The sequence below is a fragment of the Barbus barbus genome (assembly GCF_936440315.1).
Source record: "Barbus barbus genome assembly, chromosome: 8".
Classification (NCBI taxonomy): Eukaryota; Metazoa; Chordata; class Actinopteri; order Cypriniformes; family Cyprinidae; genus Barbus; species Barbus barbus.
Window position 1 is genome coordinate 1,688,694 of NC_136736.1, and position 19,685 is coordinate 1,708,378.

Sequence of the window (19,685 nt, forward strand, 5' to 3'; positions counted from 1 at the left end):
GCAATCTGGAATCAGCAATAGCAATAAACAAATAAGAAATGATAAAAAACACATTGTAAATTCAGAAAACCACTCCAGACATTGATTAAATCTTTCCTACACAACTTCAATAACAGTCAACTGAATAAATGACTGGATGACAATTTTTTTGTCAGTATTGAACATTAATGGGTAGCAAAATTCAGTTTGAAATGTAAAATAAAAATTCAGTTATATAATTTACATTTGCCATTTTCTAGACTAGTTTTAATATGCAAATTAAAAACATATTTTAACGCTTTATAAGTTGCAAAAATAAAACGAAATAAAAATGTATTACCCAATTTGATTAGATATGTTTAACATGTCCAAGTAAAACTAGCAAAATTATTATTTAAATGCTGTTTTTACTAAATGCATTTATGACACTTTTCCACTGTAACTGTTAACATTTGGGGTTTTTCCACTGGGTACAGTACCTGCTGCCTGGGGCACGTTCAGGCTCACCAGTGCCAGACATTTTGCTCCAGTTTCCGGGTTGAACGACATGTTTCCTGGAAACGGTGTCCAAGGGGGTTTCAGATATGTTTTCTCTTGTTTGGTGGGTGTGTCAAAAATGTCAGCCCAGTCAGCAGCAACATGTTTCTAAACCACACGGTATTAAAGAGAAGATCACAATGGGTCCAAGTGAAGTCATTTACAAATGTGTCTGCTGCAGCTCGGTTTACACAACAACTGAAGATATCAGAATCAGAATGAGATTTATTGTCAGGTATGTTTACACATACGAGGAATTTGTTTTAGTGACAGTAGCTCCACAGTGCAACAGAAAGACAGTAACAGGACACAGATAATAAAAGAATAATATACAAAGACCAAACAGGCAATGTGCAAATCAGCAAAAACACAATATTAGAAGACATGTTTGTCGTAGGAGTTTTATAGTAACATATCATATGAATTTGTAAGTAAATTAACATCGAAATAAATTCACAAGAGCAAGTATATTGTTTGCACATGTTTATTTACATTAAAGTCAAAATAAGTGAAATAATAAGAGCACAAGTATCGATCTGGAACTTCTTTAAGTCTGTCTAAATATCATGTAGTAATTGCAATGTCTTCTGGTCCATATTCTTTCCTCAGGAAGGTGTGCAGACACTGATTAATGCAACATAAAAAATACTATATTTATATATTTGCTATTGTATTGTGAAATGACACTTTCATAAACTTTTCTATGCTCCTTTGATTATACAATGGTAAATGTTACAATATCATAGCACAACAACAGTGATCAGCAATAATGATAAGCCTAATACTCACAATAAAAATAATAAGGTCTTATAGATCATAACACCGTTTTGCACCGTTTTTTCGGGGCTGAACGCAACCCTGCTACTTTTTTTAGTACCACCTCGGCCGAGGTTCCAAGTGAACCGTACCATTACCAAAATGTGACGTGAAAACTCTGCCGGAGAAAATCGTCACTGCCTGCGTCATTGAACTTGCGGCACGAGACCCATCACAGAGGCGCTCAAGATGGCGATGTGAACGGTGTAGCAGTTGATTCTGTTCCCCCTCTATGAAGCGTGTCCGCTGACAGCTTCCGCAGAGGCACCGAAGCGCACCTGGATGCATGGAAAGCAAAAGGAGACAAAAGCGTTGGCGCAACTTTTAAATATCTTGCTACAAATTATTCTCATGATTCCGTTAATGTTCTGTGGTTTTTATTATTCTTGCAATTGTTCCTTTGTTTTTTGTCTAATGTCTGAGTTTATTCAGTTGAATTTTGCATATACAATTTAGCCTAAACTGTGGTGCAGACATCTAAACTTGATGCCTCATATTATAGACTATAGATATTACATCATAATATTTAATCTAGCAGTCCTCTAAATGATAACTTAATGGCATATATTGAATTTGAGAAATTTACAAAATTGTCACAAGAAATAAATACAGGTACACAGCTGTTATAGGTTACAGTAACTATAACCAGTATTTTTTTTCAGTTTGCAGGACATATTCTGCAAAACACCAACATTGACTTCTCCAGACTGGAGATTGCAACAACACTGCTTCACCAATCTGGTGTTTTTTTTTTTTTAACCATGAATATTATTGATGTGCATCACTTTCATTAGTGTTTTGAAAATTAAAAAAATCATACCCTCCTCCATTGTACTGCACCTCATAGATGACCTAAGTGACTTTTGTGGGGAAGCAGAAACATTTGATGTCTCAGATGATCTCTGGGTATCCTTTTATTTTTATTTATTTATTAAATTGGTGTGGAATATTAATGAATAAACTAGCACAATTGCTGACAATGTTGCTAACATTTTTTGAATTATTATTTTTACAGATTACAAAGTGATGGAGGTACCTGTAACACCAATCCCAATACTCCAATTAAACGCCCACCAAAGAAAGCTAAGAATGATGGAGGGAGTGAGCTGTCTTTGACTGAGATGCAAGAGAACGTCATTCGTATTTTGACGGCAAACATTGATCAAAGAGCTGACCAAATTGACACGGCAGTCAAACAGAACACTCTACAAATCGAGGGACTTAAAAAGTTGCTCGATAACTGTTATCAAGACATTGCCGATTAAAAAAAAGGAGAATGCATGTCTAAAAACACAGAGCACCAAATCTCAAAAGAAGATGAAAGACTACTACAGGCGATGGAAACTGCGTCTTTACGGAGTACCTGAGAGATCTGAAGATGTCAATGCGGCTGTGAAAGAAATATGTAAAGACATCCTGTAAACACAGTTTTGCTATCACTTGAATCTGAATATTAATATAACACTTTTTTTTCAAATATAGCAGTTTATACTTCTAACAAAGACTTGATATATATACAGCATACTGTTTACTCAAAAGAAGGCTGCTTACTTCAAGCAAGCTACATTTCAGTTAATGTAACATTAGGTAACTCAAACCTCTTTCTTATCTATGCTTTGTTACCCACAAAGTAGGCTTGCTTTCCCTCTGCGTGCCCTTTCAACAAGAGGCCTTGGTGCGTGCTTTTTTATCTGCAGTAGTCAGATCCTCTTTGAAACGTAGATGTTTCCTTTCCAGATATTCATTTGTTTTGGCATTTCTCCATACCAAGCCTCTTGTCGTCCGAGAAAGAAACCTGATGATCACTGGTCCTGGAAGTTTGCCAATCCTGTGGACTACGCTGATGGCGTCTGTCACCGAAGTACGCTCAGCTTCTGGAAGTTAGGGGCTGGCATGTGGTAAGGTTTGCCATCTATTAAAACAGCATTATTGTTAGCAACATCTATAATAATAATAATTAAACAAATATCAGGCCCAATGCAAGAAATAGGCCCATTTAAAATGAAATTAAAGAACAGGTCATTTTTACCATTGTACTTGCTGGAAAGTCAATTTAGTATAGTTTATTGACAAGTATTAACTTTGTATCAAGTCTTGGTATATATATCTATATCTCACTGTCAGTATATGGATATCACTTAGAGTAGTTTGCTTACCATCAACTTGGAAGACCTTCTGCGAAGATGAATGAAAATCTTATGGCTTTGGAATAACTGATGACAGAATTCACAATTTTTGAGTGTACTGTCCTTTTAAATACTGTTGTGTTCTTCTATTGGAAAATGGTGTCAACATTGGAACATTTCACTTGACTATTGTCTATAAGTTTATAGCAATTGTTATTAATGACAGCCCTGTCTTGTATTATTTTTTTCCAATGTATTTGGAAATGTTTTGAATCTTGACTGTTTCACAGTGAAGTTTATCTTTGTGACCACTATTTGGTGCAACACCAATATTGTACAAGTACCTGCTCATGGTTTTTTTCTGCCGGTTGCTGTTTAAAACTAAAGTGTTCCACAATACAAGAATTTTCAATGGTGCTTTACACATTAAATTAATTGAGGTAATATTTTTGTCTTCACCTTTAAGGCAAATAAAAGCTACTGAACGCACTTTTAAGAATGTTTATATGAGGTAAAAATAAACCATGTTCAATTTGTATGTATTGTGCTGGATTTATTTGCTACTAAAGATAGGCCTATGATATAATTATGGAGAAATGTTTGCATAACGGATTGGCCGTTTATGGTACAGAAGATAATGTAAATCTACAGAATTTTCAGTTTTAATGTTGAAGGAAATGTCCATCATTTTAGCAGAAAATGACCTGGCAATTTTCTGCCAGCAAATTGTCATTTTTTTTAACATAATTTATTTTAGTGTGTATATGCGGCAGTTAACATGACTCCATATATATATATACAGTCCCCTCCATAAGTATTGGAACAGTAAAGACAAAATTTCTCTGTTGGCTGTGGAGTCAAGACATTTGCAAATATGATTAAAAGATTAATATGAGACAAAACTACAGAATGTCACATTTTATTATTAGCCGTTTCAACACATACATGTTTTACCAAATAAAAAGAGCAGCACTTTTAGAGTTCATCCCACTCATTGATGTGAGCATAAGTATTGGGACAGTTGAACATAAGGCAGATATAAAAGATTAAAAGCTATTATTTAGTTGCAGATCCCTTGAGCACAATCACAGCAGTGAGTCTGTGACCCATAGACATCACCAGACTCTTGCTCTCATCCTTTGAAATACTTTTCCCAGCCTTTAATGCAGCCAGTTCCAATTGTTGCTTGTTTTGGGGAGTTTCTGCCTTTACTCTCCTCTCCAGCTGCTGAAATTCATGTTCAATCAGATTTAAATCTGGAGATTGACTTGGGCAATCTAACACTTTCCATTTCTTAGCCCTTATAAATTCCTTGACTGAACTGGCAGGGTGTTTTGGGTCATTGTTCTGATGAAATATGAAGCACTTCCTAATGAATCTGGTGGCATTTTCTTGAATATTGGTAGGCAAGATGGTTTTGTACCCTTCCAAAGTCATTCTGCTACTGTCATCATACATTAAGTCATCAGTAAAGTTGAGAGGGCCTGTTCCAGAGACAGCCATGCATGCCCATGCCATGACACCACCTCCACCATGCTTTACAGATGAGGCTGTATGCTTGGGATCATTGCAGTTCCCTTTTTTTCTCCACATTTTTGCTTTCCCATCACTTAGATAAAGGATCTTTGTCTCATCGGTCCATAAACACAGTTCAAAACTTTTTTGCAAACAAAAGTTTTGGTGCTGGTCAGAGGTTTGCATCTTGCTGTGTAGCATCTGTAATTGTGTCAAAGTCTCCTGAGAACAGTAGATTGTCAGAACATCACCCCAGCTTTCTGGAAGTTGTTGGTGATTTTACAGACACGTCTTTTAGGATTCATCTTCACAGCTTTTATGAATTTGTCTGTCATCAGCTGTTGTTTTCTCAGCCGATCAGGCAGTTGTTGGTGTCGCTGGTGGTTTCCAAACTCTTGATTTCTCCATGCCCTTTGTTTTTGCTAGAGCTCTAACTGACTTCCTCTTTTCTTTTAGCATCTAAATTGCTTGCTTTTCTCTCAAAGTCAGCTCCCACATCTTCATCCTGGTTTGTGTGTGTCATCATCGAATGCAAGATTCAGAATACAGAAGTAATGGATATAACCGATACGACACATTCCCTGCTTTTAATATCTGAAGAATTAATGCAACAGGACACAGCTGATCACTTAGAAAGACCTGTGAGGCAACTGCTCCAATACTTATGCTCACATCAGATAGAGGGATGAACTCTAAAAGTGCTGATCATCTTAGCTGGAAAAACATGTATGTGTTGAATCACCCAATAATAAAATGTGACATTCTGTAATTTCTCATATTCATCTTTTAATCATATTTGTAAATGTCTTGGCTCCACAGCCAACAGAGAAATTGTGTCTTTACTGTTCCAATACTTTTGGAGGGCACTGTATATATATATATGCCAGGAAACATGACCGTTTAAGATCACACAAATTACAAAATAAGTGTTATATTAGGTACAAATCCTGCTTATGGTAACAGCTGCCCTTCACTTTTTGACAGTGTCTACCAGAGCTGTGGCAGAGTGTTTTAAGACCTCCAAATTTAAGACCACTTGAAATCATAATTAAGACTTTCTTGTACAATTTAAGACTTTAAGGCCTTAAATTTGATACAACTAAATTTAAGACCCCACGGAAAACCTGGCCTAGAAACAGACAATTAATCTTTATAATCGTGATTATTTATTAGACAATTAATCGTCAGACAAATTTCATAATCATGACAGCGCTAATGATGACTGCTATGTTGATTATTATATCCAACAACAAAACACCTCAATCGCTTAGAAGACATTCTTGTCTACATCTGCTCCGGCGGTGAAACAATGGTGTACTGTTGACAGCTCACTCAGGGCGGGTCTAATGTAAAACACCAGTCTCAGGGAACAATCGTGGGAGGGGCCTGTGTCTGTGTGACATCACACTGGCAGGAGTCCAAGAATGGCTTGTAATGATTTTAGGAGATAAATGCAACCAGTGTTTTTTTTTTTGTTTTTTTTAATCATTATAAGCTGGTTGTGTACTGCCAACACACATTTCAGTTTAAACAACTTGTAAAAGTGCAATTCACATTCAATGACTACTTTAAAGTCACACAGAACAACTTTTTTCAGTTTTGTCATTTTTATTCAGTGTATCCTTTTAACTAAATGATGAATGCGCTACAAGCACACAAAACTTTGAATGGACTTTCTCTGTTTAACAGAACCGGAACGAAAGGAGACTGAGGTGTGGCATATGAAACAAAAAAATGGAGGAAGCTAAGGTGGAAGAGACAGCGATTAGGCGAGCTCCTCTTCGCCCTCATCCTCAAATTCTCCCTCCTCTGCGGTGGCGTCCTGGTACTGCTGGTACTCGGACACCAGGTCGTTCATGTTGCTCTCGGCCTCTGTGAACTCCATCTCATCCATACCCTCACCGGTGTACCAGTGCAGGAAGGCCTTACGGCGGAACATGGCTGTGAACTGCTCTGAAATGCGTTTGAACAGCTCCTGGATGGCGGTGCTGTTGCCGATGAATGTCGCACACATTTTGAGACCACGAGGTGGAATGTCGCAGACGGCGGTCTTGACGTTGTTGGGGATCCACTCCACGAAGTAGCTGCTGTTCTTGTTCTGGATGTTCAGCATCTGCTCGTCCACCTCCTTCATTGACATACGGCCACGGAAAATGGCAGCCACGGTCAGGTAGCGGCCGTGGCGTGGGTCGCATGCGGCCATCATGTTTTTAGAATCGAACATCTGTTGGGTGAGCTCTGGGACGGAGAGCATGCGGTACTGTTGGCTCCCCCTGCTGGTGAGAGGAACGAACCCAGGCATGAAGAAGTGCAGACGAGGGAATGGCACCATGTTGACCGCCAGCTTGCGAAGATCGGCGTTCAACTGTCCGGGGAACCTCAGGCAGGTGGTGACGCCGCTCATGGTGATCGAGACGAGGTGGTTGAGGTCGCCGTACGTGGGTGTGGTGAGTTTGAGAGTGCGGAAACAGATGTCGTACAGGGCCTCGTTGTCAATGCAGAACGTCTCATCCGTGTTCTCCACCAGCTGATGCACAGACAACGTGGCGTTGTAGGGCTCCACCACTGTGTCCGACACTTTGGGAGATGGCACCACGCTGAAGGTGTTCATGATGCGGTCGGGATACTCCTCACGGATCTTGCTGATCAGGAGAGTTCCCATGCCGGAGCCTGTTCCTCCTCCCAACGAATGTGCGAGCTGGAAGCCCTGCAGACAGTCACAGCTCTCGGCTTCCTTACGGACCACGTCCATCACGGAGTCCACCAGTTCGGCTCCCTCCGTGTAGTGACCCTTAGCCCAGTTATTACCAGCTCCACTCTGACCTATTAGCATGACACAAACTATGTTAATACTTTATGACCCAAACTTCACTAAAATACTGCATATTTTAAAACTGCATTAAGCTAAAGTGTTTGAAAACCATACAGGCCAGAGAGTTAGAGTCCTTAATAAACACTGGGTTTCCTTGACTACTTGAACAGGAGAAATGCTCAAAACCTCTGCCGAAATGACAACAGGTAATTACGCAAGTAAATATGTTTTGACTCTTGTTCTTTCTTATGTTGATGAATTCAAGGGAGATTCTACAATCAGGTACTAGTATAACATGTCCTATCCATCCATCTATATATCAGAGGTATCTTCAACATTCAGAAGTAAATCATTGCATAACAATACTCCATCAAATATAGATATTTGCATGCAATGAGATGCAAGCAAAAAAAATTATTTACCAAAAACAAAGTTGTCAGGTCTGAATATCTGCCCAAAAGGACCGGAGCGGACAGAGTCCATGGTTCCTGGCTCTAGATCCACAAGGATGGCACGAGGGACGTACTTTCCCCCTAAAACAGATAACCAGAGAAGCACCACCTACATTAGGGTTTGTTTGTGTGTTTGGAGAATATGTATCTGTAAGTATATTTGCAGGGCTGAACTTTCCCCTTAACTAACAGACATTTGATGTTTCCTGTGCTAAACTATTGTGATGTGCCTACCAGAGGCTTCATTGTAGTAAACATTGATGCGGTCCAACTGCAGGTCATTGTCTCCATGGTAGCTGCCAGTGGGGTCAATACCGTGTTCATCACTGATCACTTCCCAGAACTGAGAGAGAACAAGAAACAGAAACCAAAAAAATAGTCTCACCGTCTGATGGAGTGTAACAGGGCCAATTGTAAAACAATATAATAAATACAGATGTTGAACATTCTCAGAACCTTTCAACTTGTATTTCACAGGTTTTTCAGTTTGTATTTATGTTCCGCGTGGAATCGCTGAGACCGCAACGCGAGCACCGCCCCAACAGCACAAAACACCCCCAACACAAGAGAAAGCTTTAGCCGTGCGGTGACCCTACCACCCGCCACGCCCCGCGCTTCCGCATATGATCCAACGCCTCTGTTGCTAATTCCAAAACGTAATTTTAAAACTAGTAATGGAGGCTTGAGTCGTTGATAGACTAACGCGGTTAATTATTAAGTTATATGAGAGAGAGAGAGAGATTAACATTACCTCTGTGAGTCTCTCAGTAGTGTTTGGCAGCAATGTCTCTAGTTATAGTAAATTAATTTTCTTCACGAACAGCGCCGTTGTTTTTACCTCGCTTGTGAGAAGTCATGTAGTTTTTAAGTTGTTAAAAATCATCAGAGTAGCGCTAACATCATTAGCGCTTTTGTTAATGTAAGCGGGAGAGATAAAGTATGTACTTTGCGTACATAAAACGTAATTTTGTGGCAAAAACATGGGCACGATCTGTCGTTTTATCCTTTTGTTTACTAAATTTATTTATTTGGCCAGTGTCCTTGTGGGTTTGGGTTCTTTTGCTGTAAGGACCTCTGAAAATAAAGTGATATGGTCATGTAATGCGGTCAAGACCTGCCTGGAACTACATTCGCCGTGCGTTTCCCTGAAAATAATTGCACACCTTAGAACGTTCGTCAGCCAATCAGATTCAAGCATTCAACGGCCCCATAGTATAAAATTCTATGGATCTACTGAATGTGCATTTGTCAAGCATTTTATTGCAGCATTCACTGTTATTTTTCTGCACAGTGATGACTAGTGAAAAGTGCTTCTACTAATTTACTTCATTACATCAATTCCCCCTCATTTTTTTTTTCAAACCCCTGACTTTTTCTGCAGAACACAAAGTTACTTTGAAGAATGCTGGTAATCAAAACCAACAGGTTTGTCCCGTGTAGACGACACAAGGGGGAGTAAGTTATTTTCTGTTAAGGGTAAACTCTCTCTTTAATTAGGATGATACACACTTTAAATTTCAAACATACTGGACACAGCCACTTAATGCGCTAGAATTAAATGGGTAAATAATAGGGATGTGACGAGATTTCGTGGAACGAGATCCGACTGGTCTCGCGAGAACATGTCGATATCCTCGCAAAACATTTTGCAGTGTTTACATTAGAGCTGCATCATTAATCGTTAAATAATTGCCATCTTGCGATCTCGATTCAAACACCCACGTGCTCTTATTCCTGAATGACAATGATTCAGCTATGTCTATATTCACATCACGAGTGTCAGTGGAGCGGGAGAAGCACGTTTTGTTGCTGCCCATGTTAATGAATCAGAGGGTCGGCCATCATCACGCTTCGATGTGAACGCTGTCATTCACTGATATGGGCGGCGACAAAACATGCGCTGCTCACGCTCCACTGACACCGGTTTCACATCGTAATCAAAGACATTAAATCTGCATTCATGCTGCTGCTGATCCAGAAAGAGCAACGGTCTTATCAACCACACATCATTATTTCTGTTACAGACATTTAAATAACAGAAGTACTGGGATAAGTTTATAGTTTGGGTTTAAACACTTCGTCTACAGTAGCCATCAAAATGAAAGTATCTTATCACTTGTATGTATTGTAACACTTTACACATGACATTAAATCATTCAGAGATTCTGAAACAAGTCTTTATGAAGACACTGACTCCATTGAATTTTTTTTTCTTTGTTCAAATGAATATATATTTTTAAAAGACTTAAGCAATGAACATTTTATCATAACTACTAGTAAATTACGTTATTTTGTTTAGTTTTCTATATCTTTTTCAGAATTGTGAGAAAATAATGATCTCCAATTTATTTATTTTTTACAAATTGAGAATTTATCCAGAATCGTGCAGCTCTAGTTTACATGCCGCTTATTACGGCATATAATTCGTTGAAATAGAAGTTTTATTTCATAAAGTACAATTTGATTTCAAAATGCACCTACATTTTTTGCATTTTGTGTTTTTCAGTTGAATGAAAGACTATTTTTCTCTATATATTTCATTGAGGATTTTTTTTTTTTAAAGTCTAAATCTCATCTCGTGTCTCGTCTCGTGGGATAAGTGTCTCGTCGTCACACCCCTAGTAAATAATAATAAGTATAGTCTTTCAAACAACATGTGCTTCAGCACAATATATTTAATTTCATTTAGTTTGGTGCATTAAGTTCGACCTTTAGTAATATATACTTGGCAGTATGTCACTTCACTTCAATTCTGCACCTGTAAAGAGCAAATAATGCACAAGTATGGTGACCCATACTCGGAATTCGTGCTCTGCATTTAACCCATCCAACGTGCACACACACAGCAGTGAACACACACACACACACAGCAGTGAACACACACACACACACACACACACACACAGCAGTGGGCAGCCATTTATGCTGCGGCGCCCGGGGAGCAGTTGGGGGTTCGGTGCCTTGCTCAAGGGCACCTCAGTCGTGGTATTGAGGGTGGAGAGAGCGCTGGATATTCACTCCCCCCCACCTACAATTCCTGCCGGCCGGAGACTCGAACCAGCAACCTTCGGATTACAAGTCCGACTCTCTAACCATTAGGCCACGACTTCCCCAGTGATGAAATGAAAGCTCCCAAGCAAAGATGTGGACAGACATGCTGCACAGTGACCAACACAATGAGCAACAACCAAGAACAGTATTCACTGATTACCTTTCAAAAATATTCATAGTAACTTTAGTAAATTAATAGTAAATTATTTTAGTGTAATTGCATGGTTTTGTAAATAAAATGTCCTCATGCCAGCTCGGTCAAGCTAGACTTTAAAATTGCTTTCATAATAACGAGATGTTTAAAGATTCGTGAAGTCATGTTATGTAATTAAAATGAACGTAAATGTTTTGGCTAGGTAACGTCATCAATATTAAGTGAAATATAGCCGAGTCTGGCGTGCTGCGCAACGGGCCGAGTCCAGTGTCCTGACATTTCATTACTGCACATGCGCACATCAATATTGCGTCCTTTTTCTCGTGCTGAACAATATTTAATGTATCTGCATTACTGTAAGGGCAAGTTTGGGGCTGGGGTCGACGTTATTAAAACAATCTAATAGGTAGATGCGGATGGCTTCGATGCGGCCGCGTGGGTAAGTTACATCGGTCACATCTGCTCCGGTGGATTCGGCCCAGAGTCTGAAAGAGAGAACACAGGCATCCAAGCCGGGTGCGGCAGATGGATCCGGGCCGATGGACAAGTCTCTGGTGAAGATTTCACTGAAACTGGCCGAGTGTATGGAGAGGGATTGTGTGTGAGGTAGATGTAAATAGCCCATCAGCAAACGACAAGTTTGCACCAGACTTTAGTGGAGTCTGCAGTTCTCGACACTAAATAAGGATCCAATCCTAAAGCATCTATTTAGTTTAAAATACTGTTGTTTTTCGTTGTTAGTGATGTTGGTTTCCGATCACCAAGGAGAGGCTAACGTTATGCAAGATGGCGGCCGCGACAAAAGTCACGTGACAAAGCATGAATTGGCTAATATAGAAGGAAACAGAGCACCCCACCTCAGAAACAAGAATGGCAGATGTCGCAGTTAAATCACACCCTTCTCGGACAGCTAGATTTATGGATGCAAATAAAGATTGGCTATTAGCCTCTGAACACCGCTGAGAGACGCCCAGACGCAGCGCACGCACTTAATCTCTCTCTCTAATCATTTAATAACTGCGCCAGACTGCATTAATAACTGCATTAACCTGCATATCTATGGCTCAAGCCTCTGTTATTAACTCGAAATGAAGGTTTGGAATTTGAAAGGAAGAGGCGGGAGGGCGAAAATGTGTTTAGTCATGATAAGAGGTAAAAAAAAAAGAATTGATTGATTAAAAGAATTGATTGATAGTAAAGCGCAAAATAACACTTTACTGATATCATTATAAAACACGGAAGCGAATGGACGTTTGTTAAAAAAAAAAATAATTAAAAAACCACCAACAACAAAAAAACAGGCTCTTTATTTAGTATTACCTTCGATCCGATCTGATTGCCGCACTGGCCCGCCTGCAGGTGCACTATCTCGCGCATGATGACTTCAGATGTCGAGCGACTTCAAAGCAGCGGGAAAACGAGGTGGCGAAGCGGTAAAGTCTCAACAGCTCGTTCTTCAACCCTCTCCGGTAGACTGTCTCGCTGCAACTAGCGCGCGCTCCCGTCGGCATATACTGGTGTTCTGGGTCATCACGCGGGCGTGGTTTGTTCGCTAGGCGCATGCGCACTGCCCCCCACCCCCGTACACCTCGTGCACGCGCCTCCCACATTAAGGCGCAGTGCAGCGACTTAAAATGCATTTCGTCCGGCTTCACGTCGTTTTTTTACTGAATATGTTTCGATGTTCCAAACAGCAAGCACCAAGGAGCCCTCATGGCAGCGTTGTCGACATTTATAGGCAGAAATTTAATTCGTGTGTAAAATGGATGCAAACCGTAAACTGTGGAGACTTCTACAGGGTTAAGAATAAAGCTGTTCAATTCACATTGCATCGAATATCCTGCTGCATGAAGGCAGGTCGTAATTTATTTTTATATATTTACTCGTGTACTTATTATAATCTTTTTTCTTTTCGTTCATTCATTCATTTATTTACATTAAGCTTATGAATAGACTATCTTATACCTTTTTTTAAAGACAGGCTGTGTGCAAACAATAATTGCCATGTAGCTTCAATAACATGAGTTTACATGTTATGTTAATGCTTTTGAGCACACATCCTCTTTGTTAACCTGTACTACACCCCCTGACCAGAACAGGTTAACAACAAGGTCCCAGACTATGGAGCGAATTTTGTGCCAATATTCATCAAACAAATCCAGTGTTTTGCAAATAAACACAATCTGCTTTACAAAGAAAAACTTGACTTTCAAACAAACGCAAAGTAATTTTCAAATACAAAACTCTATTTGAGATAAAATGCAGAGGTATGGACAAATATATGTATTGTGTGTTACAACTGTGAGACTCATTTGCCTTTTTATGAGGAAACTTGGCTTAATTTTCTCACAAATGTGTGTAGCTTGATTTTCTCACAAATGCGTGCAGGCTGATTTTCTCACATGTGCAGTTGAGCAACTTTCTTTTCCAAAAACAGCAGATGGCGCTGTCGGTCAATTTACGCTAGTCTCCCGAGACCTGAAACACCTCTTTACTTTTTCAGACCAATATGAGTGGGGAACAGGTGAGTTTCTGTCTTACTGTCACTATAATTAACCATTTAGATGTTTTCACAAAGCGAACCTACTACAATGTCAGTGAAATTGCTGTAACAAAGTGCTGTTAAGCTGTTAACATGATTGATTAGTTCAAAAATCAGTAGTGACATGGCTAAACATTTAACTAGGCAGGCATTCCCTATAAAAAACAATGCAGGGGTATAACAATGTATCGTCTCACAATATATTGTGACACGCATTTGTGAGAAAATCTGCCAACACGCATTTGTGAGAAAATCAAGCCAAGTTTCCTCATAAAAAGGCAAATGAGTCTCACAGTTGTAACACACAATACATATATTTGTCCATACCTCTGCATTTTCTCTCAAATAGAGTTTTTTTTATTTGCAAATCACTTTGCGTTTGTTTGAAAGTCGAGTTTTTCTTTATAAAGCAGATTGTGTTTATTTGCAAAACACTGGATTTGTTTGATGAATTTTGGCACACAATTCGCTCCATACACTGTCTCCCGCGCAATGGAATTTGAATTCTCTACTACACCAACGGTTTCTCTCAGGTGCATGCGTACATGCATTTTTTGCTGCAAAGCTTGTTTGGCTAACACAGATTTTTCACTTCTGCTTGATAGATTGGCTGAGCACAATTTAATATGTTCAGTGAATGTATATTTTTAAGTATAACTTAGCTTCAGCTAAAATTACTACAATGCATTTTTTGTTTGTTTGTTTGGGGATAATTCTTGGGAAGCAATTTGTTGAATCAATATTTATTTGTCAGTTCTCACAATTTTTCAAAATGTACATTTTTTACAGTGTAGATCAACAGAGAAGCATCATTTGAGTCTGACGCGTGTCATTGCTCAGAGTGTGCAGAGCGGTGGAAGTGAGATAGGTATAAACGGAGGTCGGAGCCAACTCCAAATGGGTTGGGCCTTGTTAAAATACCCTACACCAAACCCAACCCTAAACCTACCCTCCCTCTTGGAGCTGCCCAACCTACTTGCGGCATAAGTCTCTCCCACTTGGAGGTCTCCGGGCTGCAGCGATATATACTTGGTGGAAGTAGGGTTTCCTGCAGATACTACAGCACCCCCTTGTGTTTTGTAATAGTGGTCAATAATTGCAGTTATCTGAAATGATCGTGGTTGGATCAATTAATCGCGATCAAACGGTTATTTAATAATCGTGACAGGCCTACTGTAAACCAAGATGAAAACGCTGATTATGAACATGTTGCAGTGTGTTTATCTCATGATAGTGTTCATCAGCATACACAGATCTAATAACCCTACTTTTCATTTCTTCAGAGGTAAAATCAAACAAAAGCCTCAGGTTACCTTTAGGTCATTATATCACATCTGTGTGGAGAGTCATGTTGCGTTTCTTCATCTGACCCACACTAAAGCTTCAGTGCCTTCAGGTTTATTCCCTATGTTTGTTTGCCGTGACCTCAGAGAAGTTTTGGCTCGACTCATGTGAACTTTTCTCCTTTTGTGGACATCTTTATATGAGATGTGATCAGGTTTCTTCTGGGGAAGTAATTTGCCCGTTGAAGAAACAGATTTTTATTTAAGAAAGCATCATAAAATGAATGTCACCCTCTTAAAAGGATCTAATCTACTTTAACATCAAAGAGGTTTTACATCTTATGGGTCTGCACGATTAAAACGGCACAATTAGCGCGAGTCAGATCAGAAGAAAGAGGATATTTATCTGAAAGCATGGTAATAATAATAATAATAAAATAAAGCTAAATTAAAGTTTATTATTATTATTATTTTAAAGAACAACAACTAAGGACTAATAAAGAAGACAAAAGCACATTAAAATTATTAAACTTAAAATAAAATAAAATAAAAACGGAAAAATAGCAATACACGTTCATTCAAAATATGAAAAAGTACTATGATATTATATAAATAATATTAATATAACACTGAAGCAAACAAAACTATTATTATATTATATTAAAAAAATGTCTAAAAAAAATCTGTTTTGGAGAAGAGTCCACGGTAGTTGATGACAAAGGAGAGGCTTTTGAAAGTGTGTGTGGGCGCAGTCATGTATCATTTGCATACACTTTGGGCGGTCGCATATTTTATGCAAATTTTCATCAAGTGAGCGCAGTGGATTGGCTGGACTGCGCTTCCTCGCAGGCTGATGTTCCTTCATGCAAATCTGATCGCACAAAGATTTGCATGATTAGATTTTTTTTTATTAGAGTTAATTTCCACATAAACTCAAACTGATTTAATTTTGCTGGTCAAGTTATGGGTTGTGAAAACAGCAAAGAATCATGTGAGAACTGCAAGGACAACTGCAACACTGAATGCACGTGTCACTGTCATCAGCATCACCAAGGCAGCGTGCTGGATGTGTGTGAGATCTGTCAAATATGTACAGAGAGTTTTCCTGGATGTTGTGATATTGTGGGAGTGTGTATAGAGTGCTGTGCAGACAGGTGAGTGTTGTTTCTTTTAATTACTGCTTTCTGCAGTCTGGTCCAAAAATCTTTTTTTTTGTGTGTGTGTAAATTATGTAATGATTGTTAAAAACCACAAAGACATTATATATCATCACCAAAGCAGTGATGATTTGGGTCTCTTGCAACACTTATGATGTCGCTGTTCATTTCCTATAAAATATGTCAAGTATGACAGCATGGTAAATAAAAAATAAAGAATATATATATATATAATGTGTGTGTGTGTGTGAGAGAGAGAGAGAGAGAGAGAGTACGATAAAACAGGAAAAATGACAAGTGAAGGCTTATAATAAACCCTACTCTTAAAAGCACTCTTTTTTCCCTTCTCTGTCAACAAACCAATCACAGTCTTCAAAAGATTGCGTCACAGCCAGAGCCTTTGAGAAACAGAAATGCGACACGCTTTGATCTCGCCGCCGCGCGGTCACGTGGTTCATGGAGCTCTCAATAGATCCAAACAACAATAGGTTTGAATGGGATTAATCGGGTCAGACAACAACAGCGGCTATACTTGCAGATTCTCAGGCAAATATTAACACAAAACGTCCATTGATTCATTCGTTTAATACACTGATAGTAGCATTTTGTCTGTGGAGTTTAATAGAAATAATATGAAAGGGTTTTTGATGTTTAACTATGGAGCAGTACAAACATAGTACAATGTAACACACAGGATAAGGCGATTACATTTCTTTCTATGCAAAGTATAAATAATGTAAACTGCTTAACCTGTTAACTGTCAGTTCCACTTTTTGAGTATAGGCCTAAATTTTGAATGGTTTGGAGCAGATACTTAAGGTTGGTCTCTTTTTAAAGAAGACACTTAGCAGATTATTGTAGAGGTTATAAATATTATATTACAAAAGTTATAAATATTATATTACAAAAACGTTATGGAAGTTTAAGTTTATGAAAATATAAAAGGTAAAAAAATATATTTATATTTTATGTAAAATATATATTTTACATAACATGTTTTACTCTAAAACTGCTAGAAAATCAAGGTTGATATCTCAAAAAGTGAGCTTTTAGTGAATTTTGTTTGGGGCGTAGTACCAAGCTTTTCCACTAGATGACCATCAAACCCCATTAGTAACCATATAAGGGCGTCTCCATTTCTATATATGGTTTGAGTGATCTGAAACATGTTTTTTCCATTCTTTTCTCAATATTTATGACGCAGACATCACATTCAGAAGTATTAAGGGTGGTATGGCAGTATTTCATTTCAATTCAACCTCTAAAAAACACATAAAAGAGATGCACCGAGAACCCTGGGCGTACGATATAGTTCATGCTGCACCAAAAATTGAACCTATTGTTTTTTCTTTATATTCGAAACACTTTTAGACCTTTTTTTCCTCAAAAAATAGAATTAATTTTATCTTTTGAACACTTGACATGAACAGAGATTTTTCATGATTTTTCATGATTTTATATATGTATCACTATTTCAAAGTAAAGGTCAGAACTCTCTCTCGCTGACTGACGAGTACTCTTCTTACAAATGAACAAATTACAGTTGCCCTGTAAAATATTTTAAAAATCAGTCACCAAATATGAAAACTAGAGTCTTTAAGCTTTCAAACGATATATAGTTTGTCAAGATTGCCTTTGGTTCAGACTAAGATATTACTGTTCGAATCATGTAATGGCAAGTGGGCCCACTCATTTAACATCCTAAAGGGAGAGAAAGACTGCAGAAAACAAACAAGGAAAGGCAGATATGTCCACAATATAGCCATTGCTTTCTTTCATTTATCTCAACAGTAGGAAATTCACTGGGTGAAGACTCAAACACCATCAAACAGTACAACAGTACTCCTTTCTTTAGACTTCTCAGTCCTATTAAAACAGAGATTAAAACAGTTCTAAGACAATGCTAAATTAAATGTCATCCAAAATTACATAAGCAAAGTTTTTGTCTTTTCCTCGCTCAGAGTTGCTCTCAGATTGGTCCTGAATCACTTTTAAGCTAAAACTCCTAGTTAGAAATTTTAAGGTAAATAAGGAGCTCTCTAAAAGGATTCTTAGGAATACGGGCCCTGATCCTCTGTAATTCTCAGTAAGAGCTTCTGTAGACGTGTGACAGAAATAAAGCTAGTCTGGTTAATAATGAGTGGAGCTGGTGCTGCTGTTTGTGGCGTTGTTTAATCCTCCTCTGCTGAGATCTTGAGAGATTTAGGCCCGGTTTCACAGACAGGTCTTAGACTAAACCAGGATTAGGCCATAGTTCAATTAGGACATTTAAGTCATTTTTATAAACATTCTTAGAAAATAAAAACATTACTGGTGTGCATCTTGAGACAAAACAAAGGCACTGATATATTTTAAGATCAGTCAGAGCACGTTTATTTCAGTTGAAACTATTTAGTCTAGGACTAGGCTTAAGCCTTGTCTGTGTTGATTTAATCTGTAGCTGAAGTTAGATGTAGTTCTTGTGCTTCTCTTTTCTTCAGTGATTCTGCTGTGTGGCAGGTTATTGTGAAAATTAGTTTGAAATAAAAGTCAAGTCGTGACGTATTGTCAAGTATGGTGGCCCATACTCGAAATTGGTGCTCTGCCTTTAACCCATCCAAGTGCACACACACAGCAGTGAGTAGTGAACAAATCCACACACACACACACACACACACACACACACACACACACACACACACACACACACACACACACACACACACACACACACACACACACACACACACACACACACACACACACACACACACACACACACACACACACACCGTGAACACACACCCGGAGCAGTGGGCAGCCATGCTGCGGCGCCCGGGGAGCAATTGGGGGTTCGGTGCCTTGCTCAAGGGCACCTCAGTCGTGGTATTGAGGGTGGAGAGAGCGCTGGACGTTCCCTCCCCCCACCTACAATTCCTGCCGGCCGGGGGCTCGAACTCGCAACCTTTCGATTACGAGTCCGACTCTCTAACCATTAGGCCACGACTTCCCCCAATAAGAAATAGAGTCACAATTATGACTGAGACGCAATTGTAAGAAATTGTTGGATATAAATCCCAATTATCTTAGTATTTTTACTGTGAGGCTTCCACACAAAGTTGAGAAATTAAATGGAAATTTGTTCTCGGATATCATCGAGGCCTAACCGTTAAATAACACTGTACTCACATTCAGAAAACCGGACATCTTCTACAACTAAAATGCTGATGTGCATTAATTGCAATGACAATATTAGTCAAAGAGCTGTCTGAACACGGTGTG

At 38.8% G+C, this 19,685-nt stretch overlaps 1 protein-coding gene across 1 annotated transcript; it reads right to left on the reverse strand.

Moving 5' to 3' along the window:
- Window positions 1-4,362: 4,362 nt before the first annotated feature.
- On the reverse strand, window positions 4,363-13,018 carry LOC306873363 (tubulin beta-1 chain-like). The gene is made up of 4 exons (XM_079422602.1): window positions 12,763-13,018; window positions 8,472-8,580; window positions 8,208-8,318; window positions 4,363-7,796 (listed from the first exon to the last, which is right to left on the reverse strand). Exons 1-4 carry the CDS (start codon window positions 12,817-12,819, stop codon window positions 6,739-6,741), a joined length of 1,335 nt encoding a protein of 444 aa, XP_079278728.1. The 5' UTR covers window positions 12,820-13,018; the 3' UTR covers window positions 4,363-6,738.
- Window positions 13,019-19,685: the final 6,667 nt, after the last annotated feature.